At 37.4% G+C, this 27,839-nt stretch overlaps 2 protein-coding genes across 4 annotated transcripts; both read right to left on the bottom strand.

Moving 5' to 3' along the window:
* Nucleotides 1–24,670, bottom strand: RHOT1 (ras homolog family member T1). Of its 3 annotated transcripts, XM_026046748.1 has the most exons (21): nt 24,536–24,670; nt 20,668–20,726; nt 19,761–19,842; nt 18,528–18,571; nt 17,747–17,800; nt 17,339–17,391; nt 16,626–16,734; nt 15,994–16,095; nt 14,589–14,687; nt 14,070–14,178; nt 13,033–13,153; nt 12,369–12,453; nt 12,144–12,289; nt 11,582–11,682; nt 10,814–10,944; nt 10,396–10,479; nt 9,474–9,593; nt 8,960–9,162; nt 7,447–7,569; nt 2,541–2,684; nt 1–1,099 (listed from the first exon to the last, which is right to left on the bottom strand). In XM_026046748.1, the coding sequence occupies exons 1-21, from the start codon at nt 24,570–24,572 to the stop codon at nt 982–984; spliced, it is 2,124 nt and encodes a 707-aa protein (XP_025902533.1). In that variant the 5' UTR covers nt 24,573–24,670; the 3' UTR covers nt 1–981. The 3 variants fall into 3 exon arrangements, with proteins under 3 accessions (XP_025902533.1, XP_025902534.1, XP_025902535.1); XM_026046749.1 differs by lacking the exon at nt 2,541–2,684; XM_026046750.1 differs by lacking the exons at nt 2,541–2,684; nt 7,447–7,569.
* LOC112953749 (E3 ubiquitin-protein ligase RNF135-like) lies at nt 24,604–27,666 on the bottom strand. The gene is given in 5 exon segments (XM_026046854.1): nt 24,604–24,613; nt 24,834–25,241; nt 26,383–26,398; nt 26,401–26,494; nt 27,565–27,666. Coding segments are annotated over 5 exon segments (630 nt in total).
* Nucleotides 27,667–27,839: the final 173 nt, after the last annotated feature.

The following is a 27,839-nucleotide window of genomic DNA, read 5'->3' as shown; positions in this document are numbered from 1 at the left end:
AAATAGGTTTGTCATGAGGAATAATGTTAGATTTACTTCATCATTAAAAAAGCTGTGTCTACAGGTAATCTAGCCAGTTACAGAATGCACTGTGAACCATGCAACTAATTTACTACAGTAGAATAGGCACTGTGTACTTAGGTCTAGCTCATACACAGCTTAACAAGTATGATTTACAGATGTGAGAAATTAAACGCTTTCCGAATTATAAACATTTACAATATATAAATCTCATCTGATTCATCAGGGTTATAAAATGCAACATAGTGGAAAATGAAAAAAATAGAATTACAGACAGTATATGAAGTTGGTCTGGCAGTTTTTGAAGTTCACCTTTTTTCCTTTTAAAAGAAATCTTAGACTGCTAAACATGTCACTGGTCATATAGCATACAAAATTATAGGCCAAGTCAGTCACAGTGACTTTTATCTTGAAATACATAGTTCAGTGGGTAAGTTGCTTTTTTCAGTTAAAAAAAATAGATAAGAAAGAAAAAATCAAAATTTTTGCCTGATACAGCTTGTAGTCCCAAAAGATTAAGTCCCATCAGATGAATTTGTAATAAATAAGCAATCCTTGAGGAAGAGTGATCCTTGAGTTGAACCTATTCTACTGAAAAATGAATTTCAATTGTACACTATCCTGTCACTATGGTGAAACACCTAAGAACAGTATTTTGAGTAACTTTTGGGGAAGCCATGTCTTACTGCCTTAGTATGTACAGGTTATTTACAGCAAATTCCCTTTTGGCCTCATAAGTTAAACCACTTTATCTGGCTGTTAAGATGCATTTTTTTCTCCCCACACACGTTTATGCAATACTGTAATTAGAACTATAATTTAAAATAATCTTATGCATGAATTACAAATATTAATAAAGTAACTCTGCATATATAAATACTCCTAGCAGAATTTAAAGCATTCTGAATGTACATAAAAGTTTATTTTTATTTGGTAGGGCCAGATGTGCTTCTTCTCAGATCATCGTTGCTTTAGCAATGCTTTGTACATAGCAAAACCCAAAAATGCAAACACAGTAGCACCAAAACTTGCTCGAAGCCAAAATGTAGAGCTCTTGAGGTCTGCTTGTGTCACATGCCTGCAATTTAACACAAACACACAAAAGAAAAACAGGTTATTGTCTGGACAGGAATATCAGACAACTTGTGCTAAGCAGTTCTGCTTTTGGAAATTCATCATTACACTTGTCACAAGCATGAAGCATACACTTAGGCCTTGAAAATAACCATACAGGCAATTTTATTAAAAACTTAGAACTTGATCTGCAGCTTTGATCATGTTAGTGGATCTCACTGAAAGTGGAGACCTCACAGAGCTGAAGGAGGAATGCTGGAGCAGATCATTAGTCAACTATGACTGTGGAGAGGTCATTCTGCTGTATGAAGAATACCAGCAAGTAAATAATTAAGCATCCACAGTGAGAACAAGTACAACACTGCAAAATATAATTTATTATTTTTAATCTTCTATTCACTTAGATCTGTTTTTCTGTGCAAATATCCCAGTCTTTTTGAGTATCTATTTACATTTCTTAGAAAAAAAAAGTTTACTGACAAGTAGCAAGGAATATTTTTTCCAAAAGCTAGAATCAAAGAGTGGCAGTTTGTAAAGCCCTTCCCAAACAGTCACACAAACAGCAATAGAAACACTCATCCAATACCAAGCCAAAAGATAAGTGCTAGTGAAACTGGCCGTGACACTGGCATCAACAGAAAAAGGACAAGATGTAACAACAATATGGAGTGACTAGTTGACACAAAAAGCCTCAATTGGCATGAAAATAGAGACAGCCAGCAACCCAAATATTGCAAAAAGTTTGTGAGCATGCTCAGTTAAACACTGCTAGCCATCCTCAAAATAGTCTCAAGTATGACAGCTTACCATAAAGCAGCAGTTACTGTTTAAAACAAGTTACCATGAACACCAACATTCAAACAAAAGTAGTTCTCTAATAATAGCAAGAAGGTTTTTTTTAATATAGATATACAAAGACAGAAGCTGCAACAGAAGTTTACTATCCTAAGCATTTTAGCCTGTATCAATTATCATGAGTTACTCAGTGAAAGCTGTAGGATTATTACATACAATAAACAGAGACCCCGAGCACACACTGTGCATAAGAGTTTATGTAGTGTGAATTGCAAAGCCATCCTATACAAGCTGTTTTGTAGAGCAGGAATTGTTACTTGTTATAAAGAGGCACAAAACCAGTTTAAGACATGTGCAGGAGTAGTATGAGTTATGTAGATGAACCACTGTACTGTCATATCACATGCTGAAGAACAGGCATGGGTTCTTTGGTGCACAAACAGCCAGCCACAGCTGCTCACTAGAAATTCCTACTCTTATTCAAGCTTATTGTGCTCCATAATGGAACGGCTCAAATTCTTGAGTTCCTGCAAGCATTAGTTCTTCCACAGCTATCTGGACAAACTCTGCATATGAGATGTCAGGAGGTTTGTTGAGGGGAAGCAAGGGAGAAGGCAATACCAGGGTCACCTTAGTTAGGGTGCTGTTACCTGTCTTCAAGTAAACGTGGACCAAGAGATGACTCCATGAAGATGGAATCTTCTACAGAGTTGACGGCGTGCACCTGCTGCATAATACTGCTCTCCTCGTCTGCTAGCAGCATGGCACCCAACTCATCTATGTAGGGTCTTAACCTTTTTACACACATGCACAGTTTGCAGTTCATAGCATGGCTCAACAACAGCAAGTGTCTCAAAATATGCCAAAATGACAAAGCCCACACAATTTATAAATAGCTCTTTTTTTTCTCAACCATCTAGTCCCTATTGTGCAGTTGTTAAAAACTTAGTGCTTGGGGAAAACAGAGGCAACTGCAGTTTGTGCTTTTCATAAGCTGAGTCAAAAATATGGTAAGAGAACTCCACTGCTTTCAAGAACGCTGCTTAAGAAAATGAATCTCTTCCTGCTAGCCCCAAAGCCTCAGTAGTTTCCATGTATCTATAGGATACCACAATATTCCTGCACCCCACACAAGCTGGAACACCCAGGCAAAACACCCTGGCTCCAACATGGCCACCCTAAAATAGACAAGAATTCATTACTGTTGACAACTCAAAACTGTACTGTAACACTACTAAGAAGCTTTAGAGAAAGCTTTTTTTTTTAATTGTTTTTAAGTATACGTTTATAAAACCTTTAAGACCAGTACATTACAAAACTTATCTGTATATGTGTATATATAAAATTAATATATTACATTATTATATTACATATAATGTTTTAAAATTACTTATATGACAAGTTCTGTTGGGTGCATAATTGTATAACTAACAGCTCAAGTTTAATTTTGTTAATTCAAATCCAACTACTTGCATAATTCAAAAAGCATGTCCTTAAAAGGACAACCCCCTATTAAAATTGCAAGTGAATGCTTCTGCATTGTCTCATAGAGCACTATCACTCCTATCTATATTTTCCGATTCCTATCTATAATTTGCCTTGTTGTAACACTTCACACAGGTCCATACTTAATGGTATGCAAGAAAATTACTAAGCAGGATAAACTCATACTATGTTCTTTCAGAAAACAATGACTATGTTCTTAGTTATGATAAAAAACTCTTTTCATGTCTAAACAGAGAGTAAATTAGCTCTTATCTCTTATCTAAGCCCAACGGTTACAGATTCTTTCATTTAAATGAAAGAATTAGAACAGGACACAGACTTGTCTCAGTACCGCAAGGGAAGCTACTAACTTTCATGAGTAACGATTAGGGCCCTCAGAAAAATCAACAGAAAAATTTAAATTAAAAAAATTACTGAAATTCAGAACACCTTGGACATACATAAATCATTTTATGCCTTTGAAAAAAATTGAAATTTCCTTAGGTGTTCCTTATGCTGTCATAAATCCTATTTATGAAGATTCAGATTTTAAGAAGATTTTGAAGAAATTCAGATTTTAATACACCTTTTGGGAAAAAGAAAGTGCAATTGATACCAAGGTTGAATAAAGAATAATTTGCCACCTGTTGGATGACTTTTCCTAACTGGACCGTATTTTAAGAGGCTTTAACAACTCACAAGAAGTTTGCACCATGCACTAAGCAAGAAGTTAACTGAGCATGCCTGTCAGAGTTACACACGGAAAACTGCTGAATTCTGGGCCAAAATTGGTGCTTTTCCCTGTGTCAGCAGCAAAAGAACGCTAAGTTTGGGAGACTTTGACCTTGAATTCCCAAACATCCCCACTTCAGCTCTGAAAGCATTTGAAAAGCACAGCAGTGAGGCCAGCCTAGCCCAGTGGCTACTCAAGCCAGAATTACAAGCCAAGTTAATGCAGGCAGCAAACAGCAGCAGCCTGCTTTGAGGTAGTAGGTTTGCACGATAAAATACACGTTGAATTCCAAAAACATCATGTAACATGTGCAAGCTGCTGCAGCTTCCCTTCAGGCACATTTTTTTCCCCGGGATGCAAAGCAATTCCAGCAGTTAGTTCTCCCTGCCATGCATTAGTCATCTAAAATGTAAGAAGCTCTAAACACATCCTATTATACACAAAAGCTAAAAGGAATGAAAAATGCCAGATCAATATATGCCATTTGGAAAGCAGTCAAAGAATGTAGCTTTGCAAACTTCTACTCAGTATGGAGTACGAGTTAAACAGCTCATAGAAGGATGAAAATAGGTAAATAAAATAGTTATACTGCCTTATTTTGAGGATAACATAAGGAAATATTCCCTCAATCAGATATGTTATGCTCCTAGTTTCAAAAAAAAAAAAAAGAAGTCATGTGCACTGCACACAGTGAAAAAAATCTGGATTATATTGTTAGAGGTCTTCCCATTAATAAAGGAAAATAAAACTATTCTCTTAACTTTAGTTTCACAGGAGAAAGGTTTTCATAAAAAACTTATATTTCCTGAAACAATCTTGTTTTATACACAAGTAAAATCTCATTTCTATTTCACACTATTTCAAACATTCAGAGCGAAGAAAAATATTGTCTGAGAGATGTCTCTCTCCCTGCACAACAGAATTCTCATGCATAAGAATCATTTTGAAACAAATTCAGCTGCCATAGAAAAACGCCACTACTAACAAGCAAAAGGCAACAAGTGAATTATTTAAAACTGAGAAAGCAAAAACACACAGTTAAAATGTATGCCATGGAATTAAATAAATAAATAAAATAAAACCAAGCAGATGGTTAAGGAAAGGGTTAGAATAACTTATATATGCAGAAATTTTGCTTTTAAAAAGAAGTAAAATAATGTAGTAAAAAGAGATTAAGTGCCAGCCAGACAACCACAAACGAACACCTGAAGGAAAGAACAAATTAAATAATATAAAAAGTGCTACAACCGAGTAACAAATCTCATACATGCATCTACAGTGCTTTGAATGCGGTGTCTTCCTCTGACAATCAAACTGTGATCCTGGGTAGTTCAAACCAACAATTCCTGTTCCTGTACCATAAATATTAATAAAACTGACCTTCCACACTTGTTGAAAGTGCCTTTCTGATAACCTACAAGAGAGCCCCCGAAGTTTGTCTACACAAGAGAAATTCAGGGCAGTAGGAACATGTCTCAGCTGGCCTCTTAAATGACTAACTTCTGCCTAACTTCTTCGATTATGTAAGTGCTAAGTTAAAAAAAAATCCACAACACTAACTACATCGGAAAAGTCTCCTTGATTAAAATCCTTCCCTAATCACAGATTTTCCATTAGATTAAAAATATATTTAAAGAGCTCACTAGAAAGCGAGTTGGTTAGATGAAGGTAACATGCTGGAAACCTGCAACAAAACAACTCTAGATGACTGTAGAGATCCTAGCAAGTAACTGCTTCTGAATAGGATCAGCACAAGAGCTTGAGGAATTCTTTGTTCCGAATTAAGAGATATTTTAGAGCATAGTGGGTTCAGCTGTTTATTCCCCACTACCAAGAGACAAGGTGCAGAATGAGAGCACCAAGATTTTCAAAGATTTCAACAACTCAGGGGAATGAAGTACTGGGTCTCAAATGCCCATACAAAAGAGAAACAAGCCACAGCAGCTAATGTAGCAATCCATTAGCAAACCGAAAGGAGAAATGAGGATTAATTACAGAAGTGGTTTCAGCCTCGCTAGCAGGGAACTGGGATTTTCTAGCAGTGTCTGCTGAGTGAATGATAACATGCAAGGAGATTTTTGCTTCAAGGGACTTTTGTCTGAGGGAAGACTATTATAGAAGATGCATAGTAAGAATTCTCACATATTTATTATACTTTATTGAGTCAGCCATTTCCAATTTATTCCTCTTTTTACTCTTTGATTAATATTTATATTTTGATTTCCAAAAGTAGTATTTCATCAGTATACTTGACACTGCAGGTATGTGCATCACTAGGCCTCTGACGCATGCGTAACTTATATTTAAAGGAGGCACCCCCTGTTTGATGCAGCTGCATCTGCAAGCACTAACACAGGGCAGCAGCATGCCATGATCTCCTAACCACAGCCTTCCAAGAAACACTTTCATCCTAGCCTGAGATTCCAAGGAGGCTATAAAAGAAGGAACCACTGCACTACCAAAGTTGTTCGGTTTGAACTCCCATTTGCTGGGGGAAGATGATGAATGCCGAGCGGCCAGTCACCCAGGTGTGTCAAAACCAAGGTGTTTCATAAACGCAGCCTGCAGTACACACAAGACAAGGTGCAGCACCGATTTCAACGCTGAAAACCAGTTCTCAGAATCTACAGCATGAGTTTACCAATTGCTCCTCTTACAATAGCTGCAAAGGCACACGGTTAAACATTTACCACTTCTAGCATGTTGTGTTTTATTCAGAGAGGAACTGGATGTTAAAAGCTCCAGATTTTTTCACAACATATCCACTCACTATGTAAACCAGCCATAATAAAGTGCATATATTTACACACACGGAAATTCTGTCAACTCCCCAAAACAAAGCCAGCAACTGTAACTCTGTAGTATCTTGTAACGCTGCTATAGTCAAGACTTGCCTTTGTCTACATTAAATGAAAATATATTTGTAGAACTGATATCTAAGAGACACTATATCTAATGAATACTAGAATCTATGTGGTCCCAAATGAGGCATTTTCTGGATTTATAGATGCTAGTTGCTGCCTGTTATCAGCTTCCTTAACAACACAGGCCTAATTTCTCTTTTTTATTTTTGCAATCACTAAATGGCTGAATTGACCACCAAATTGGTAGTGTTTCAAAATTATCTTTAAACTAAGCTTCAAAGATCAAAACTACTTCTAAGCTGCACAGATCAGTGCTTGAAAAAAAAAAATCTCATGACAATTATTAAAACAAGCACCTGCCTGCTTAGTGGATATGGAGTGAAAAATCTGCAGTGAATAAGGTTACCAACTGCTTTTTCAGATAAACCTTTATGATAAAAGCACACCTGGTACCTAGTAAATAAAGTTAAGGACCTGTTAAGAACTGCAGTGAAGAGTTTGTTCTTTACAGATTGCAGCAAGTCTGAGTTGAGGAAGTTCTGACAGATGCAAAATGTACACCTGTTGCAGGCGCACATACAGCGTAACCGGGCATGGCTGCGAAAACACACAGAAGGACAGGAGTTGAAATCTTGCTCATAAAAATCAGGTGCACATTAGGACTGTGCCACAACCAAGAGAGATTTAGGAATAAAAGGTACATTTGAATGAGTAAGGAGAGGAAAAAAAAATAACACTGGGAAAGCAAGGGTAAAGCTACAGCTGTGCAGAATTTTAGGCTTACATGTCCTAGGTATTGGGCATTTTGGCTTTATCATCCATTAGCGGATCGTAATAGGAAACCACAAACATCACTGGAAATATTTGCTGAATTACATTCAAGTTTGTAAGAAAAGCATCTAAGGGCTTCGGAGCATGTCTGCACAGCAATAGATAACACCCGTTTTTCAAAGGAAAGTAAGCCACATCTTCTACCATTTGGAATGCACACGGTACAAAGTGACTGTTTACCCCTACTTTTCCCACCCTTACAAACACACATGCTTGAAAACTGGGGGAGAAGCAGGGATATTGACACAACAAGCATTTATAGCCAGTGCTACACTTCTAGTAGTGTCCTAAAATTCCAGTGCTACAAAATAAGTACAGGAGAACGAAAACATAAGCTTTACAAATGTCATTCAAGAATTTTTTTCAGATACAAACCAAAAATTGCTTGATTTTAGGTGAAAGTGACATTAGTTCTACTTAATTTAAAGCAAATGTCAGCTGTCATACTAGACTTTATGATATAATTTTTATCTACTACATCACAATATTATAAGCTCCACCCACCAAACAGAGATGCAAACTGAGCTTAGCAACAGAGTGAGGCATGTGTTGAAAAAATAACGTGAGCTTAAGTATATCAAGCTTGAAGTATGAACAAATGCTTGTAACAGACCTTACATGAAACATATCTGATCTAAGGTTCATGATTTGAAGCATACAAAAATAAACACCCCAAATAAGAAAAAACTTTAAGCTGTGCATTGGGGGAATAGAATTCCTGTTTGCTCTTGATTAATGATTTAAAATTGTACTGTAAGGTTGTACCATAATCCTTGTTAATACCTCTACTTATTCACAACTATCTCAGAATTACTGAGATAGGAGCACTGAGAAAGTGAGCTATGCATCCACAGCATGCACAGAACACAACTCCACATATTCATTGGATAAACATATACAAAAAGCATATGAATTGGATGAAACACAGTAGGCATTTTAAAAAACAGCTTAATAAGAATAAATTGACACTATCTTATATATTGGCTTTAAACTGATTTTTTCAATTTTAAAATTATTTAAGATCCTATTTAAGCTGTTCTTACCTCTCTCTGTTGTTAAACCATTATGAGGCAGTTCCACCCTGTGGCTTACAATGATATGCGGTGGCACTGAGTGACCCATGCAGTATGCAAAGTATAATGGTTCAAGTACTTACGGATACATTGCCATAGTCGTCAGTTTAACAAAGATATCCTTATTTGGAGCATCAACAGTATTGCAAGTAAAGGCTTGAGGCGGAGGCATTTTGTGTTTTTTGCAGAATACAGCTGGTGAAATGCTATATTCCTGTCTAACTTCATGCAAGTCAGACTTTGCAGCTACCACTAAGCAAGGTATTCTGCTATCCATGAAGTGTTGCTGCAAATTTAGAGAAAAACAGAGAAAGAAACAGCAGATAATGCATTCAGCCTGAGGCAGCCCGAATTTAACTGGTTGCAGTAACAGTAAAATACATTCACAGTGCTGTCTGGCACCTTTAGAAGCAGAATATTTTAAATGAAAAGGCATACCATAGCTTTGTATGGAAAAAAAAAAACAAAAAAGAACACTCTCACTTCCATGAGTTCTAATGCATTCTCCATATACCACCAGCACTCATGCAGAACCATGTAAAAGATCAGGAACTGACAATGAATTTTGTCAATGACCAGATTTATATAAATACAAACCTTAAAAATCCTGGCACAGTATTCAAAAGACTTGGGGTTACTGACATCATATACCAGGCAGACTGCGTCGCATACGGTTTCAGCATCAGTTAAAAAATCAGAATCACTGACATCGTGCAACTGGGAGAAAAAAAAAAAAAAAAAAAAAAAAAAAGTTGGTGGAAATGGGAGAAGAGATCTGTCATAATGCAGTTATCAGGAATTTTATAACTCTCCTTTTTCCTCAAAATTTAATAGTTCACTTTTATGTATCCTTAGAACCAATAGATTGACAATAGCCAGAATCAACAATAAAAACAAAAAATACCGGGAATTTACCACGCAGCTAACATATGTGAGCTGTTAACAGCACATCTGCAGGCAATCACAACCTCAGCATAAAAAGTTACATCTGCTTCTAACACATAAAATCTTACATTCCCATAGAAACTGGTATTCAGAGAAAAATCAGAGTAGAAGACTAGATCTTAGAAAAGAAAAAGATATATAACTATAGCAAAGGAAAAGTAGAGTCAAACAAACCTTAAAGAAAATATTTAACCCACTGAAGATGGATGAACTTTATCCATCCTAATTATCCCACCTAACAGTTTCTTCCACAGATAACTTCTTGATTATTTGTCAGCTAGTGTTATAATGGGATGCTAAAAAGTACAACGTAATAGAGGGCTTTTGTACAATTTAAATGAGAACTTAAAAAAAAATACCAAATAGAGCCTGAACATTCTGCTCAAGGTTTTAGCAATGGGCAAAAACAGAAAATATTTTTGCCTGAGAAGAAAAACAAAAAAAGCCTGAAAGGGGGAGAACTCCACATTGAAGGGAAACAGAAATTCTTTATTTGTTTGCAGAAGGCTCCACAGAATTGCACTGAATTTTAAAACTTATCAGTCTTATGGAAACAACAATAAAGCAGACTTACCAGCAAGTATTTCTCCTGTCCATATACATAGACTGTATTAATGGCGTAGTAAGATTTGTGTTCTGCACGTATTTGCCTCTGTCTCTGGAAATACAGAATTTCACATTAGACAATAGCAACTTTTCCCTCTCTAAATTAGATTTGAGAAACTGTTCTACTCTATGTATAAATGGACAAGCACAACAGCAATGTGATCCCAGCTCATTTTGGCAAGTACATGCACAGTTATATTCCACGATGAACAAATAATTATGCAATGCAATATCCATTTGCATATTTGCTGATCTACAAAACTATAATCCATGGCAGGACTCTATAAGTTTAGCAATAACCAGCAAAGCTCTATAGTCTGATAGGGTTTCGCTGTCTGAAGTTAACTCAAAGCAAGCACGTGCAAATGTAAATGAAAGTCTCTTACTATAAGATTTCTTCCAAGAAGAGCCTGAAGAACTCCACTTTTCCCACAGCCTTTCATTCCAACAACATTGCATCGGAAAACATTTCTTTGTGTCTGTTTTTTCTGGAGATCTATTTTTTTATCTCTAGTTACTTTTGAAAAAACACAAATATTTTTTCACAAGATGCACATGTATGTATATAAAAAAACAAGTAATCTGGATCTGTTCTATTGTTTAACAGAGTTGGATTCATCTCATTAGTATTTAATTTTACTAATTAAAAAAAGTAAAAAAACCTAAACATAATCCCCTCCCCGCCAACATCCTCAGTTCTATTCTGCAACTAATTTAAAACAAACCAACAGAAGACTCAAATATGTCTGGGTATCTCTGCAAGATTTTAAGCAGAACATCGATGCTGACTAACTCTTACATATATAGGAATGCCTGATAATTGCACACCATGTAAAAGTGCCTACTGTAATGCAGACAAGTTACATACAGCTTTTCTTAGGTTTTGTTTAGTGAAGCCAATCTCTTTGTAATTGTTTTTTTTTTATCCAATGAAGTCATTGACAGCTATACCTGAACTGTCCATTTACATTAACACACACACACACACACAAAAAATAATAATCCTCAAAAATACTAAATCAAGCTTAGCTTGAACAGAAAATAGCAAAGGAAAAGAAAATAGAAGTTCAAAAAAGATAAGACATTTTATTTAAACAACTTATTCTTGGGCAGATTTCTAAGTTTAAAAACTTATAGCAATTTTTAGCAGTTACCTGTAATTGCTGATGCTTGAGATTCTTGTTCCGCAAGTATCGAGTACCCTAAATAACCCAGGTACTCCAGGCAGCGCTGTACATCTAAGTATGTGGTTAGCCTAGTGAAGGGAATAAAAACAGATTTTCTAAATCATAAGGTGTCACCCGTATTAATTCTGCAGAATGTCCTAACATTTCCCTCCCCCCCCACCATCCCCATCTCTCTGGACTGACGTAATAGGAGCATTCCCAGTACTCAAAGATACAAGCACTCTAAAGATAAATAATGGCCACTTTATCAGGTCTTAATACTCAGATAAATACTATTGAGGCAGTGAGACCTATCATCCACACCACTTTCTACACAGAGAAAGATGTTCACCTCACTCTCTCTGACTTCAAAAGAGAAAGAAAAAACAAAATAATAACATCACACTTGAACATCGTTATTTATGTTTCTAAAGGTTAGAAGAAAGAAACATGAACCAACGAACAGAATATATTCCAAAAGGCTTCAAGGAACCTTCCAAATCACCTCCATAAAGCAGCAGCAGCCCAAAATTTAATGGACCACACTTACGTCCACTGAGAGAGAAAGCCTTGGTATGTAATCCAGCCCCTTTCATTTGTACAAACAGTGTTGTTAACATCAGGTCCCCATGGCATGTAAGGGAAGACTTTGAATAAGTCTTTCAGCTCATCGGGAGATAAAGCACAATCTCTATCCTGAAAACAAGCATTTGATATCAGATAAATAACACAAACTAACTCCTTAATGCATTCTAAATTCAAATTAAAAGCTTACCAAATCATGTTTATCAAAAATGCTTTGGAGAAACAAGTATGCATGATGATTTAATTCTGTTGTGCAGTCTGGAGGAATTCTTAGCCTATTTATTGAAAACAAAAAACAAGACAGGAAGTCTCAAGTGAGTTCACAAAATATAATAATAGAGCATTTGGCCTTTCACCTTAGTATTGAATTTTATTAATTTCACTAAAGGAGAACAAAGCAAATACTTTTTGAGTATCAGTGAGCGTCTTTATATTGCATTCTAATCAGCAATAACATTTTTTAAAAAGTAGACAGGTATACTTTCGAAAAACAATAGAAAGCAAGATAAAATAAAGGAAAATTGCATCTTAATATATGAAATTTGGGAATTTTCTAAGGATTCCAAGAGCCACATACAAGCCACAACTGCTCACTTTCAGTTCGACTCTTGCATTGTTTATTTTGCTGCTTCTTACTTACAAAGAGAGATAAAGGACATGACAGGGGACAAACGGACAAGACTCATTTCTTCATAATTCTGAAGAAATGAAGATTTTGCCTAGTAGGGCAGAAAGTAAGGAACTTTACTTGTTGTAACAGCAAGTCTTGAATAAACACACATAAACTTTCCTGCTCCCCGAAGGCAACATAAATTAATTTCCATTAGGTTAAAGGAAGCTAAAACAATACATACGGAGGAAACAAGTACTCTGGTGTGAGTTCCAAGTCGTCATCATATCCAAAGCGACGTAAAACAGTCCAAGTTGTTTCATGTCTTCCTCGCTGAATGAAAAGTGTGTGTAGAAAAAGAAAGCCTGAAATGAAATGACAAAAATCTGAGGGCACTGAAGCACTTCATCTGCTATACATACAGACTCAATATCAGAATAAGGAGTTGAAAATAAACATTCAATTTTTAAACTTCTTAGGTGGAATAACGGAATTAACCACATGAACTGAGAGTTTAGATAATGTGCTATTTGTAAAAGAGCCTTCAAATAACTGCTTTCTTAAAACAACCCACTTGGTTTTCTGCCTTTTTTTTTTTTTTTCAGAACCAGCATTTTAGAAGAATTTGGCTGTTTGAAAATAAAGACAAACATATTTTCAACAATTCAAAAATAGTAAGCCACTTAGCAAGAAGCCTGGAGAAGATTCTCATGGAAGAATGCCCTTGATTTTCCTGTACTAAAATAACTAGATGATCAGTTAGCACTCTTTTACAGCTTAACAAACACTGAGATTTCACTGTTTAATAAGGCTACGCTTCAACATTCCCACTCTTCATAATTTGTCACTAGCACTACTCATACAAAAGCCCCAGAAGTAAAGCAGTTAGGAAGAAAGCACATTCTCTCCTTTCAGTTTTGCCATATGTTCTGAGCAAATCTCTACAATATGGTTGTTAAAATGCTGGCAGACACCACACCTGGCTGACAATTACTGCAACCACTGCACTGAGAAACAAGCTACAGATTTCCTAGGAAACGATCCCTTTGACTGTTTACTTATTTTAGACACCTGGATTCCATGCTTCAGCCACAATAGGAAGTTCAAAACATTTATTCATCCTCCTTATCTCTCAGTTTAATGTTTTGACCCAATACTGCCACCATATCCAGCTTTTGTAATTTAAGAAGCAAATTAGAGTTCATATTTTGAAATTTACTTTATGTGAGAAGGATTAACAACTTAAAAAAAGTGTATTTTAAAAAGTTAAACAATGCTTACCTTTCAATGTTAATCCATTATCAGCAACTCCATCACTTAGATTTTTCCTGACTACATTCTTGACATCCTCCAAAGCCTGAGGTGCCAGTGGCGTATTAAAACAAATTCTCTAACAAAAATCAGAAGAGTCTGTTAGGATCACTGGACACTAGCCTTATCAACAGCACATCCTATATAAAATACAGCTTTAAAGGATCTGATAAGCTAGTAAAGGGCAACCCAGTGGAGATGTGGAGATTTTAAAAATATTTTTACATTATTCCATCTTTGAGTTCATAGATTTAAATACATTTTTACTTTGTTCTGAACTAAAATTTGTGCAGTTGTTAAAAATCATTAACACCATTTCCATTGTGCAAAAAGATCTTTAATACTGCAGCAGAGATTTAATATTAGGCCCCATTCCCTTCTCATTTATTTTGCTCTATTACCATTCCTTCTAAAATAAACAATTGTTTTGGTAGCATTCATATAACTCAACCATTCAGAATAGTGAAGAGAGAATGCAAATAGAATTACCTGAAAGAAGTTGAGCTCTGCATCATTGAGAGTGCCATCATTATCCTGATCAGAAATTCTAAAAATACGAGTGAGTGCTTTAATACAGGCAGGTTTCATCTAAGGAATAAAAGAAAGTTCAGTATCTTTCTGGATTTGTAGATTAAAATACTATACTAAATGACATTATGCAGCTCAACTGAATTAAAGCTAATACTAGCTTTTATCTTAGATTTTTGGAAGAGGGACATTCACACACATACACACAGAAAAAAGGGCAGGGAAAAAAAAAAGGAAACGTTCTTAAACTAGCAAATTTATGTCCAGCAATCAAAAGCAGTTTTTCCCCCCACATAAAATGCCATTGTATTCAATAATTGGAATAGTTTGAATCTCTCCACAGGCTGCGGGTGGCAGTCATTCCCCCAAAATCAGTTGTCTAAGTTCAGTAATATTGCTATGGAAAGCTTCTCCCCCTACCCCCCNAAAAAAAAAAAAAAAGTTTTAAGGGGAAAAAAAAAGCATGGCAGTTCCAGTACCTTGCAAAAAATAAGAGACTCTAGAACTACAAGTTGTATAGTTCTCTAGATTTTTTTCTAAAGAAGTTACTATCTACATTTACTGTTTCAACTATGGCTTCAGAAGGAGAAAATTCAAACATCAAATACTGAAAACCTTCACAGAGTGCATTCAACTGCCAGGTAAAAGCACTGATCAAAATAGTCATCACATGAACTATTTCTAGGATACAGGAATTGCTGGGATACCTTCCAAAGGAAAGAAAACAGACAGAGGTAATTCTCTCCCAACACCTATACTGATGATGGACTCTTCTCTTCATAGGAGTCATAGAGATTGCATAGAGAGTGGTTTGGAAAAATGAAAAAGATTTCAGCACAACAATTCTATCACAACATTACTAACTCAAAGATGATTCTGATGGAAGAAATCAAAACAGGATTATGCTCTGGTTTTCTACATTGACAAAATATTTGAAATTGAAGCAAATCACACGTCCAAAAACACATTGTTGGATCAGTTTACAGATTTTATTAACAATTACCCATATAATTAATTTTGAAAAAAAAAAATCATACTCCTTCATAATACACTCAGCTAATTTCCTCAGGTAATTAAAAACAACCTCTCTTCTGCCAAAGTCTCACACCATGCTCAGAAAATGTTTTATTCTGAAGTTTACATTAAAAAACTCTATCTTTATTGTTTTGATGAAGAGGAAGGGCAGATCTGATTAACGCAAAAGAAACCCGTTAATATTCTTTTTTTTTTTTTAATATAATGCGTGTGTGTAAGACAGAACACACTAAGAAATGCAAAATCAATTCAAAAGGGAAGAACAGAAAGTTAACTTCAATCAACTTTCCCCTGCTCATATTACTTGTTTTTAAAATCTGTATTTAAATACCTCTTTCTCCTCTGGGCAATAAAGAGGACCTGTAGGATGCAGAACAGCTTTCTGTGCATAATAAAATAGCTCAGATATATTCTTCAAGTTTTTTGCTGAACACTGAAAAAGAAATCTTTATGTTGATTTGCCAGTCTCTTGATTATTTGATGGTTTAATCAGATATCTAAGTGAGCAAACTTTAATATCTAGCCCCCCCTTGTGGATGCAGTGCTATTAGCAAAAGGTTAGCACTGATATCTGTTCAGTAATTAATAGGGAAGTCTCACTAATTTGCTATCATGTCAGTAACAGAGAAATCAAAGAGCTGTAACACACTCTAAAAACATATTTAGCTATATCCATTCTGTTTTTAATATTTGCCATGTTTGCATGATTTCATAAATACATTTAAAATACCTTACATGGCAAAGAACTGAGGTACTCTAAATATGAAAATAGCTTTTAATATTTCATTATACAATATTGAAATCTTCTCTAAAGAAAAAAAATAACAAACTCACCATGATAGCAATTTCTCTCGTTGAGATGTTATTTATCTACTCTGAACAAAAACTGCTACAATTATTAAAGAGTCATTATATATGCTTGATAAGAATGTATTTTTGTTATTCATTCCAAGTCTTGCATACCTCTACACATGTTTCTATCTCTGTATATTGATTCATAATGGGAAGGATAGTTTCCATACTGCTATATTCCACTAGATCAGATTTGTTTCCAACTAATATAAGCGGCAGCCTGAAAAGAAAAAAAACTTTTTATGAGCTTTACAGACAGAGGAATCAATAGATTTTAATTTAGTGCTCTACTTTCCCACCAGAAACTATATTATTTTCATGTGATCTGATTAGCGTGATATCACTAACAACCAGTAGACAAAACCAAATACTAGAATAATTTACTCAAAATTGCTAATAACCAAAAAGACTGAATTGTAATTTCAAGAGATCCTCAAAAAAAAAAAGAAAAAAAAAAAAAAAAAAAAAAAAAAAAAAAAAAAAAAAAAAAAAAAGACACATTGCCAAACATAAGAGTAACTAACGATATTATTATTATTAAACAAAACTACAAACAAAAGAAATCCTATACAGGCCATGTAGCCAAAACTGATTATGCTATCACAAATACCACATGTGGTAAAAACTGTGCAAGAAATTCAAAATGTACGTCACTGTTGGGGCATTTAATAGACCTACATACTTTAGGTCTCTTGCTCCTTGGACTTCTTGTATAAACGTTAAATTTAGAATTTGATTTTCTTAAACAGCTAATATCCTCAACACTGTCCTTTAAGTCATTGATGTGCAGCCTAATCCACACTTCTCACATTTTTATTATGCACCTGCTATCTTTGTCTGTCCTTTCATTGATGAGAGGAATCCATCGGCTTGTTACCTAAAGGGGAAGGGGGAAACGGGAAGAAAAAACAAAAAATATGCCTTCAAATATAGTATGACTGAACTGTACACAAGGATTAATACACACAACTACCCCTGCTTCTTTGCAACGATGACAAAGGAGCACGTTATTTACCCATAAAGGAGAAAAGAAGTATCTTTCTCACATGACTGAAAGCCCAGATGTTGAGTGGACGAGAAAAAAAAAGAATGCACAGATTTATTTTATTTACCATCTGATCCTAAATGCCATTTTACAGATTTCAAACACCCAAAGTCAATTTGAATTGTTAACAATCAACAACGCACAACTTCCATCTCGAGCAATAACTGGATAAAATTTGTTACCATACCTTATCAATAGAATTTTTGTTGTTAACAGCATAGACTATGCAAATTACATTTGCCTAAAATGAAAAGAAAAAAAGACATTAAGTTCCAATAATTAAGAGTCTCTAAAGCAAGAGACAATAAACACACGTAATACTGTAAGAGATCAAGAATGCTTCACTATTATTCAAAAACTACATCCCAGAGTTAAGGAATATATAGCTTTAAAATAGCTTAAAACAAAGAATTTAAATGTTAAGAAGTGCTAAGGTCTCCTGCAGTTTAGTATTTCCATCTTCTGCCTGCAGAGAGCCCTACACTATCAAGATAGCTAAACTGAAGAATTGCAATTTGCACCCTTTACTCAACTGCCAAACTAAACAGAACATCATTACAGTCTGCACAAAAAATGTGCGGAGGGGCTCAGAAAGAACTGGGAATAAGAAATAGAAAGAATTATACAAGTACTAAGACTGTTCTGACCTGTGTAAATGCAACAGATTAGTATGAGAGAAGTGAAATAGATCTTTTCAAGGTGGCATTATTTCTTTCCAAAAGAAGCATCAATTCCTTGGTCTACTAATTAAACATATTTGGGTTCTATTCTTTCACTTAGAAAGCAAAAGCTTACACCAAATTCACCAAGTCACTTTTTAAACAGAGGAAGGTTTTAACAAAGGAGGAGCAAAAAAAAATAAATGTCAATGAAAAAAGGGCAAGAAAGATTTTTCCAACAATTGAAACTGAAACCCATTTAAAGCAGAGAAATTTAAAGGAAAGGAAATTTAAAGGAAATACACTCACCTGTTGTATCTCATGGTAAAGCTGCTCATCGCTTTGCTCTGCTTCTGCATTCAATAGAATAAGCCGCTCAGTATTGTGAACAAAAATGCGAACTTTAAGAAACAAAGCTGTGATATTTCACAATGCTCCTAAGATGGTCTTGTGAAAACTCTTGTTAAAGTGCAATAAGAAAAGTACTTCTACCGTAACAACAGTTCATCTGATCTGGTAACTTGAAAGATAACCTACTGAACGGTTTTTTAACTAGGTATTTTAAAGATGAATAATTACGTTTCTAGACAGGTTCTCTACGGAATGAGTCATAATTTGGATCCCCAACATTTATCAAAAGCCCCTTCCTGGAATAATAAGTAACACCATCTGTTCTATAATGTAAACTTCACCACAAAAGATGGCACATAGTAATTTTACTGCAGAGTAATTAATTTCTTCATTACTCAAATCTATGGAATATTTCATCCAACAGAAAGGAAATTTTGACCTCATATAAAATTAAGTCTCAAATCCAATGAAAAAAATATATATTGTTTATTTTGCTCCAAATAAGGAACACACTAGAGATATTCTCAACAGTGAAGGGAGAGAAGCAGGCATCTGTTAACATGGCCTAATTCTTTGCTTCCATTTTAAATGGAGGAAGACAGTTTTCACCAGAGATTTTACAGAGACTGAATACACTGACCTGTAAAGAGTGTTAAAACTTAACTGATAACTTGGATTTTTACCTAGTTGTGAACATATTTACACAAGCACATGAACTTGATGCTCATTAAGATCACGGAGGTTGCAATATTTTAAAGAATGAAAATAAAAAGTTTAAAAATGGATTTCTAAGGGGAGACATCTCATGCTTTCACATCATAAAGCTATAGAATAAGTTAATTCCTGCATCTTGGTAAATTCTTCCCTGAAAGGAGAAAAAGCTCCACATTCAATGCACCTGTGTCTGAATCTCTAAACATGCACGTCAGAAAGAACACTCTCTTCACTGAAATATCACCCCCGCTGCCTTCCATAGAAGCAGCAGCAGTTCCTGTTTGGCTGTGAATTAATGGGATCAGCCACCGCCGCTTGATGCTTGATTTTATCCCAGGAGTTTCAGCTTCCAACTAGTGTTTTCCTACACGCAGCTTTGGTCCCATACCAATATTACCACTAAAGAGGCTATTGAGTTAGATCAGCAAATCCACACCACTTCAGTCAAACCTTAATCGTACTCTGCAGTCCTTCTACCTGAATAATCCACTATGTGGGTTGGCACTCTTTCAGGGGTAACATCAGCTGGAATGGTGATTTCTTCAGCACGAGGTGGAACCTTGGGTTGTAAACAAACAGCAAGAAAAACTTTAAAAGATAATCGCTGCAACTTATCTGATGATTAGTTTTAGATGGTTTAGAACAGAAGAGTTTATTAATAGCTTAAATGCTGCTTTTTGCTGTGCTTGAAAGTCACTGCAACTTTCTTGTTATTTAATAGAATACTTGCTGCATAAGTGATTTCCTGAATATTATGCAAGAAAGCAGCATTTTTAAGGGATTCAATGAATGCTTCAATAAAATTCAATCCAATACACACCTGCCAGAACCATTAAAACACAGAAAACTACAGGAAAAAAAAACTCAATTGTAAATTATCTTAAAAGAAAATGCTATATAAATAAAAGTCTTATGAAAACACCTTATAACCCTACATAACAAATAAGTCACCAGGCTGAGAGAGGCTTGTTAGTGCACTAGGTGCATCAGGAGCTGTGGTAACCTACTGCTTTGCATTAAACATAAGGCACTGTAATTTCAAAGAGCAGCACATGATGGCTATTTTAAGGCTTGTGATCAGAAGAAATAAACATTCATGTTTATATGTAAAAATCTTAACTATTTGCAGCAGTTGCAGACACATCATGGCATGAAGAGAACTGTGCTGCTTTTTATAAAGGAATAAAATATAGAAGTAGCTCTTCTACATTTTGTGAAAAATGTGAAAGGCGAAATCCTCATTGTTTTAATTTCCTTTTTTTTTTTTAAATAGACAAAGTTATTTTAAGGTGGAGCCTATGAAGTTATCTTTTGGGGAAGAAGAAAAATAAGAAAAAAACACAGGACAGAAATAATATTTTAAAAACAAATAAGGATGTTCTACCTCTTCTGGAAATTCTTCACTGACAAGTGACATAATTAGTGATGTCTTTCCAACTCTAGCTGTAAAAGATAGAAAAAATAGATTAAGTGATTTGGTTTTGTTACACTTAACAGTTGCATCCCACCTTAAAGTGGAAAATATTTTTTAAATATTTTCCAACTGATTTATTGTAAAACTTTAGATCCCATTTAATCCTTCAACCTTTTGTAAAAAGAGTGAGTCGAATCTTGTTCAGTCTTAGGGAAAATAACCAGCAGAATTTACCTTAATGCAGAATACTTATGCAACAAAGCCAACCAAAACAAACTAGAAATGCACTAGCAGACCTTAACAGTTACAAAGAAAGCATACAGGCAGGAACTTAATAATTAACTGTTCTTATATTATTCTTGATACCATTATTAGGCCTCATACCCAAACTATCAATGATTAAGAGCTGAAAGACATGGATCTATCATCACTGAACAAAGTCTCCACAAAGTAACCGGACCACTTCAGAAATGCAACAAGAGCAGTCTCCTGTGGTACAAATGAGCTTTTCCCAAAAAGAAAGTGGAAAACTTCTAAAGGCACTTTTTATTTCTTTCTTTTTAATCCAAAAAGCAGAACAATACGCAGCTCTGTTCAAGCAAATAGCTCAGTATACCTTCAAAGTTAGGAACTCTGGCTACCTCACTGCATTTCCTGGCTTTGAGCATCTTTGAATTAAGTTAGTAAGTTTGTTCAGGGTACTTCTATCCCGGAAGTCCTCATCTGCCTGTTTCCTGTTCTTTGGAAAGCCTTGAAAGACTATTACTGCTTTAATTGTTTGTGACCCATTTCTTTAAAATAAAAATATCAAAATGGATTCAAATCTTATCTGGGGCTGTATCTTCTGCTTGAATTCAGCGCAATTCAAGCGAAAACTATTTCATCCTGGTCAGATAACATCATCTCTACCATGTGCGTTTTACTGACCCAGATGTTGCATCTCCTCCTCCATTATCCCAACAAATAATCCAAAATACACACATAACTGCATAAGTGGGAAAGTACGGACAAGTCTCCACTCCCCAGTCCCGCAACTATCATTTAATCATCTTCCACTTGATGTGTGCATATATTTAGCTAAGGCCAACACCTTTTGGAAACACAGCTTCAGTCAACAGAAGTGACTGCAATTTGCAGTAAAGAGTGCTAAGTAACAGTCTTTAGTTTTGAAGGTCTATAAATCAACTCATATATACTGCACAATACTAAGTTCTGCTGAATTCAAACAACACTCAGGCTGAGGGCTAAACTGATGTGATCTTCTAGTCATGATTAGTACTAAGTCATAATTCTGGGCTTTATGTTACATTCCTTAAGACCCTTCCGGACATAGATAGGCAATACAATTGTTCATGGAGCAGGAAGGTCAAAATACAAAGAACTGTCCGTGAGTTTAAATTTAAGCAACAAGCAGGAAACTAGAGCAACTTGCTGGCATGACTAAAGGCAACCTGCACCAGCCAAGACACAAGGATCTTGGATGGACAGGACTTCTAGAGACTACAGGATCAGGAACTGATGCTTAAACTTCACACACATACAAATCAAACCCAAACTGCTGACCTGTGAAGGCTTTCTAGTAGATTATTTTTGAGGCGTTCTAGGAAAATACACTACTGAAGACAATTTGTTATGATTTTTTTCCTCAATACTTAGTTCAGAGCAAGTGTTCTAGTGTTGTTGCTACGAAAGACCATGGGTTGAAGGGTAGACACGAGGTTTATTTTGCTTGAATCTAGGTCAGTCATTTGCCTTTCCAATTCTGTTTATAGTCTTGGAAATAACAGTCTAAACAGTATCAACTGGGTGGGATGAAAAGACAGCACAGCATTTTCTGATGATTAACTGGGCTTCTCTTTTCCCTCATATACAGAAGCATTTTGGATCATGACAGACAAAAAGAGCATGCTAGACATTTTCCGAAAATTAGCGTTTTATTAGAAATTGGTGCTTGCACCCTGGATACTGGAATTAAAATAACCATAAATCGAACATGAAAACCACTGGGGATGAAGAAAGCAAAGTTTTGAGACAGGCTTACATCAAAAGGATTTCCCATATTATTTCAGAGTCTGAAGCTGACAGACTGCTATCAAACTCTAGCAGTTATATTGACACCAAAAAAAAAAATTTCCCCTTTCTCTTCATTACAGCTCCAGTAGAAATATAGTATAATGATGCTCACAATCCCTGATATGTACCTATACTGTGGGCTGCCATACATAAAGTCTACATAGCAGATGAAATTTACCCAGTAGGACACATTACACGCTCAGCTGCCAAATGAACACAAATCTGTCAATACCTTTAGGTAAACTACTGACCTAAACCAGTTCAGAACACACCAGTCTTCTACACAGTGATTTTGAAATGCTCTTCTTTCCCCTACAATACACTACCTAAATTCTCAGTGTTCATATGGGACACTAAATTGTATCTAAAAGGCGGCTACTTTTTGTGGTAGTTTTTCATTTCAGACCTTTCCTTCCTTTAACACTTATTCTGCAGCTAGAAAATACTAAGTCTGGCATTTTGACATTTCTTAATTCAAACGACTTTATGTGATCTCTTCCTCCCATTTACTACTTAATTGGCATAAATATGTATGCATATGCACATATATACACACATACAAACAATTTCAACATTCTAACTATACAGAAAACAAACTGACTTTCAATTAAACAAAAGATCTATTAAGTAACAAGCACAGACTCCAATTTTAAGCAGTATTGACTGTAAGCAATCAGTCTGTCCAATAAATATAATTCTGATACAAGCATCCCTGAACTCATTGCCAAAGACAGTAAAGTAGATTAGGCATACGTTTCAAAAAGGAATTCAGGTGCATGTTCAAATGCACAAATCATTTCTAAATAAGCTGAAACTTGTGGTCTTGTGAAACGAGTCAAACAGAAGTTTTACAAGTTCAACTCTCCTTCCCTACATAGTAACATAGTAACTGCCTTTAAAGGCAGTAACTCTTTTAGGAAGACAGAGAGAATCTCTTTAGAGGGTATAGACACAAGCAACCCCCACGGTAACAGTTTCATGAACTGTGTTAGAAATACCTTATGTATTCAACTCGCAAGGATGCTTTGTGAGTAGGGTCATCTTCTTAGCATGATCAGCTATTTTTACTAATAACAGTTGCAATTACTTTACACCCTTTTCCTGCCAGGTGCCTAAGAGCCCTTTACAAACTAGGAAAACAGAAGCTCCTCTAAAACCTGTACCTTTGAAAACCTGTTTCTGATTTGGATACCTAAGTAAGAACTTCAGGGCATATTTTTACGGACACATTAAACGACAACAAAAGCTCGTTACAACTTTGGCATGTGCACAAGCACGTAGTTACCCAAGGTCATACATCAAGTTAATGCTCCCAGGCCGCAGGCTAACTACAACTGCCCAGTGCCTGGAGTGTTTGGGATTTCCTACCTCGGCATAAAAGAATGACTAAATCTTGGCTGAGGGAGGAAAAAAAAATAAGAAGAAGAAAAAAGAAAAGGAAAAGGTGGGGAGGAAAGGGCTGTCAGCCCGTGACCAAGCTGGGAACAGGAATTTGCCTCCCGGATCCACCTCTACGGCTCCATGGATTCCGCAGATCCTTCCTCCACGGAGGGAAGGACCACGCAGAGCGGCCAGGCGGCGGGGCCAGGGCCGCCCGCTCCCCTCCCTTCCCCTCCGCGCAGGGCCGGGCCAGGCCAGGCCGGGCCGGAGGAGGCGCCCCAAGGCGGCGGGCGCTCCGGGGCGCGGGGACCGGGCCGGGCCGTCCTGCAGCGCCTTCTGACACCCCTGCCCCGCCGTGGGCCGGCGCGAGCGCCCCCGCACTCACGTTCCCCAACGAGCAGGATCCTCACGTCCTTCTTCATGGCCGCGCTCGCTGGCCCCGGCGCGGGGCGCTCACATGGGGCTGTGCGGGAAGCGGCGCCGCTGCGGCCTGAGAACCCCGCGCGCCGCGACCCCCCGCGCGCCGCCGCCTCCTTCGCCCCGGCGCGGGCGAGCTACGGCGGCGCCAGAGGGACAGCCTAGTGAGCGCGGAGCCCGCGCGCCTGCGTGCGCGCGCCCAAAGGCGGCGGGAGCGCGCGCGGCCCTGAGGCGACGCGGGGAGACATCGCGCCGCTCTGCGGCACCTAAGGGAAACTCCCGCCTTCAGGGGCTTCTCGTTCAATGATGTCTCTTGACCCCTATGTCATGCTGACAGCTGCTTTGGGGAACCTTCCACACACTAGAAACGCACTAGTCTTTCCAATTTATCTCTTTTACCACTCATTTCATGAACAGCTCTCACAGCCCATCCATCACTGTCTTTGATAATTACTTCCCAGTAGCGGTACCAAGTAGAGAAGCTCTGAGAACACATCACTTGGCTGTTGCAGGATCTCTCGAGTGATGGTTCATAATTAGAGGGATATCTAGGAAACATTATTTTCCTGTTCTGAGCTGTGATTACTAAGCACTGAGATATCCCTGTACTTGGGAAAGGCAAGTAGTGATGGGAAGGATGGGAAGGGGAAAACTGTCCTGACTCTCCTACAAATCTTCAGTGCATAGCAAGACAAAACAGTGTATTGCTATATACTGCAGCCTTACAAGGAAGGTATAGAGTGAAGTGGAGGGGCCATATGCAGAACCCTTGATCAACTGCATCAACTCCCTCACGTAAAACAATAGATTTCCAAAAACTCACCTGGTGCGAACGGCCAAGGGTATTTCTCCCATTGTAGCATTTACAATTGTTTCTTAACCTTGGGACTTAACTACAGCACTTGTGCCAACATTAATCTTTCCTCATCAAGTGTGATTTTATCCCTTGTTAAAGGCCAGCCTTTGTACCTCTCTCCCTCAGGTAAGCTACCCTAGTAAACACATGGAACAAGAATCAAGGCAGGAGATGTAAACAATTGCAGTTACTTCATCAAGCATATCAGGTGATACTGTAAGGCCAGAGTAGAAAAGCAGCAGTGATCTCTCTAAAATCCTCAATTCCTGCACTCAAAATCCATGGTGATCTTCATCAGAGCCTGTCCTCTCAGTCTTCCTTTAGTCTGTACAAAGAAGCAGGCATTTTGAAAGCTTTCATCTGATGGTAGAAGTCTCAAGTAGGACAAATGACTCATATTCCAAAAGTACCTGTTTCTCTTAATCACTTATAATGCAAGTCTAGATTAGATGTAAATATGTAAAGTTGCACAAGATGAATTCCAACACCAGCCTCTGAGCCTTGCTTGGCAAACCCACTTCTGCCTCCTAGCACTTCCATACCAGGTGAGCCCTACTCCAAATTCCCATGAGCTAATTAACGTCATTAATCCTAGTCTTCCACATCGAAATGAACTCTGCAGAATTAGAAGTGTTTTTACTGCCTCTTTTGAGAACCCTTGACAGATTTTGTTTATTAAAAAAAAAGAAAGAAAAGAAGTTTTCTCCTCTCTCCAGAAAGCTTTCACTGGTGGCAGTGGCATTGGTGGATTAGTATCATTGTCTCCAGTCAGAATAGTGCAATGGACAACTGAAAACACTCTGTACCTCTTCAGCCTTTCAAGAGGTTTAGCTCAAGAGTTTCTGCCTGCATTCAGCCACTTCATTTCATTCCTGACCAGTCCTTTCTCTGTTTGGGCGTAATGTCTGCGCTTCAGCACAGAGCTGGTCTCCATAGTCTCTTCAGTTTTCTGTCAAGTTGTTTGTTGCTGTTGCCAATGAACATCAGTGTGCTTCTCTCCTGCCTTTCAATGTATTCCTTCATGCAACAGAAAGCTTTAGTAATCTGATTTTTGATCTGAGATGTATATTCCTGGAAGGCAGAAAATATGAAGTTCTCTGTGTCTGTAGAAAAGACGTATGAGAATCTACTGCCTCCTCTAATGCATTCTTTCAGGGACTCTGGGCTGGAGCTAGTCATGTGTCTCCAGGTGGATGTGGAAACAAAAGGTAACTCAAGCTAATCTTTTGTGTATACACATATGTGTACAGTGCTAAAGTGAGAGTTAACAATCAGATTTTGCTTATGTAGTCCATCATAATTTGGGGGCTTTTTAAAGCTTTTTTTTTTCCCCTCTCTCTGTTTAAGCAGACATCTACATAATGAACCAACCCATTTTGAGCCACTTGGCTAGGTGGAGCTCTAGCACTGTTCAAATAATATTTTGTTTAGATATTTCCAGTGCTAACACTGTGCAATAAATAACACTGCTTAAAGACATTTAGGAAAGAGGACGGAAAGGACAGACAGTCCTGTGTCCTCCGGGATGCTCAAGTGCTCGAGGTGAGGGATGCCAGACACCGACACTAGAGGCCACTGCAGAGGCTGATCAGGTCCAGGACTGCCTGGAGCTGCCATGGCCCCCCTGCTACTTCAGTTTCGGTTCCTGCAGGCGTCTCTTGCTGCCTTCCCGGAGGCGCCCATGTACCAGAGCTGGAAGGCAATAACAGGATGGCAGGGATAGCATGTCCCTCGCAAGAGAAAAGGGACAGAGCAGAGGATACACCAGAATGGTGCCTCTTTTTGGATGCTGGCTCTGTAGAGAGGCCGCTGGGCTGCAGAGGAGATGGATCCTCCCCCAGTGGAGCTGGGCCACACAACTGAGCCAGGATTGTCCAGTCCACAGGCAACAGAGCACAAGTGTGCTGGGAGGCTCCGGCAGAGGCGGCACAGCGGAAGGTTTAGAGCATGGCCCTTCAGCACACTCCCTTCTTCTGGAAGCTTCTGGAACCATCATGCAGAGTGCTCCATGACCCAGCCTTGAGACTTCTTCTGACTCTCCTCCAAAAGTTGTTGCATCTTCACACTTTCATGTTCTCATGGAGCTTCCTGATTTCATAACAAAGTCACAGCAGAGCTGCTGACAGGACTGGCCTACTGACCCGTCCCGAGAGCAAACACCACAGCTCAGCAAGACCAGCACTGGCCCATCCAGGAAGTTCATCCATTAGGTGGCCTAATCTCTTCCGAGCATTGTCCTCCATTACTAACTTCATGTCAAAAAAATAATTAACATACACAAAACCAAAGCAAAGCTGATATTGTTTCTCATACAAGTCAGCAGGTGCTTTGCTACTGATTTTGGTGGCTGCTCGATTAGGTTGTTAATATTTGCTGAACCACCAGGAGCTGGAAAAGAGGTTGTGTGGGGAGAATG

This window comes from Nothoprocta perdicaria, unplaced genomic scaffold, assembly GCF_003342845.1.
Source record: "Nothoprocta perdicaria isolate Ctin4 unplaced genomic scaffold, notPer1 scaffold_46, whole genome shotgun sequence".
Taxonomy (NCBI): domain Eukaryota; kingdom Metazoa; phylum Chordata; class Aves; order Tinamiformes; family Tinamidae; genus Nothoprocta; species Nothoprocta perdicaria.
The sequence above is the reverse complement of the archived record's forward strand: the minus strand, read 5'-3'. Positions and strand labels throughout refer to the sequence as shown.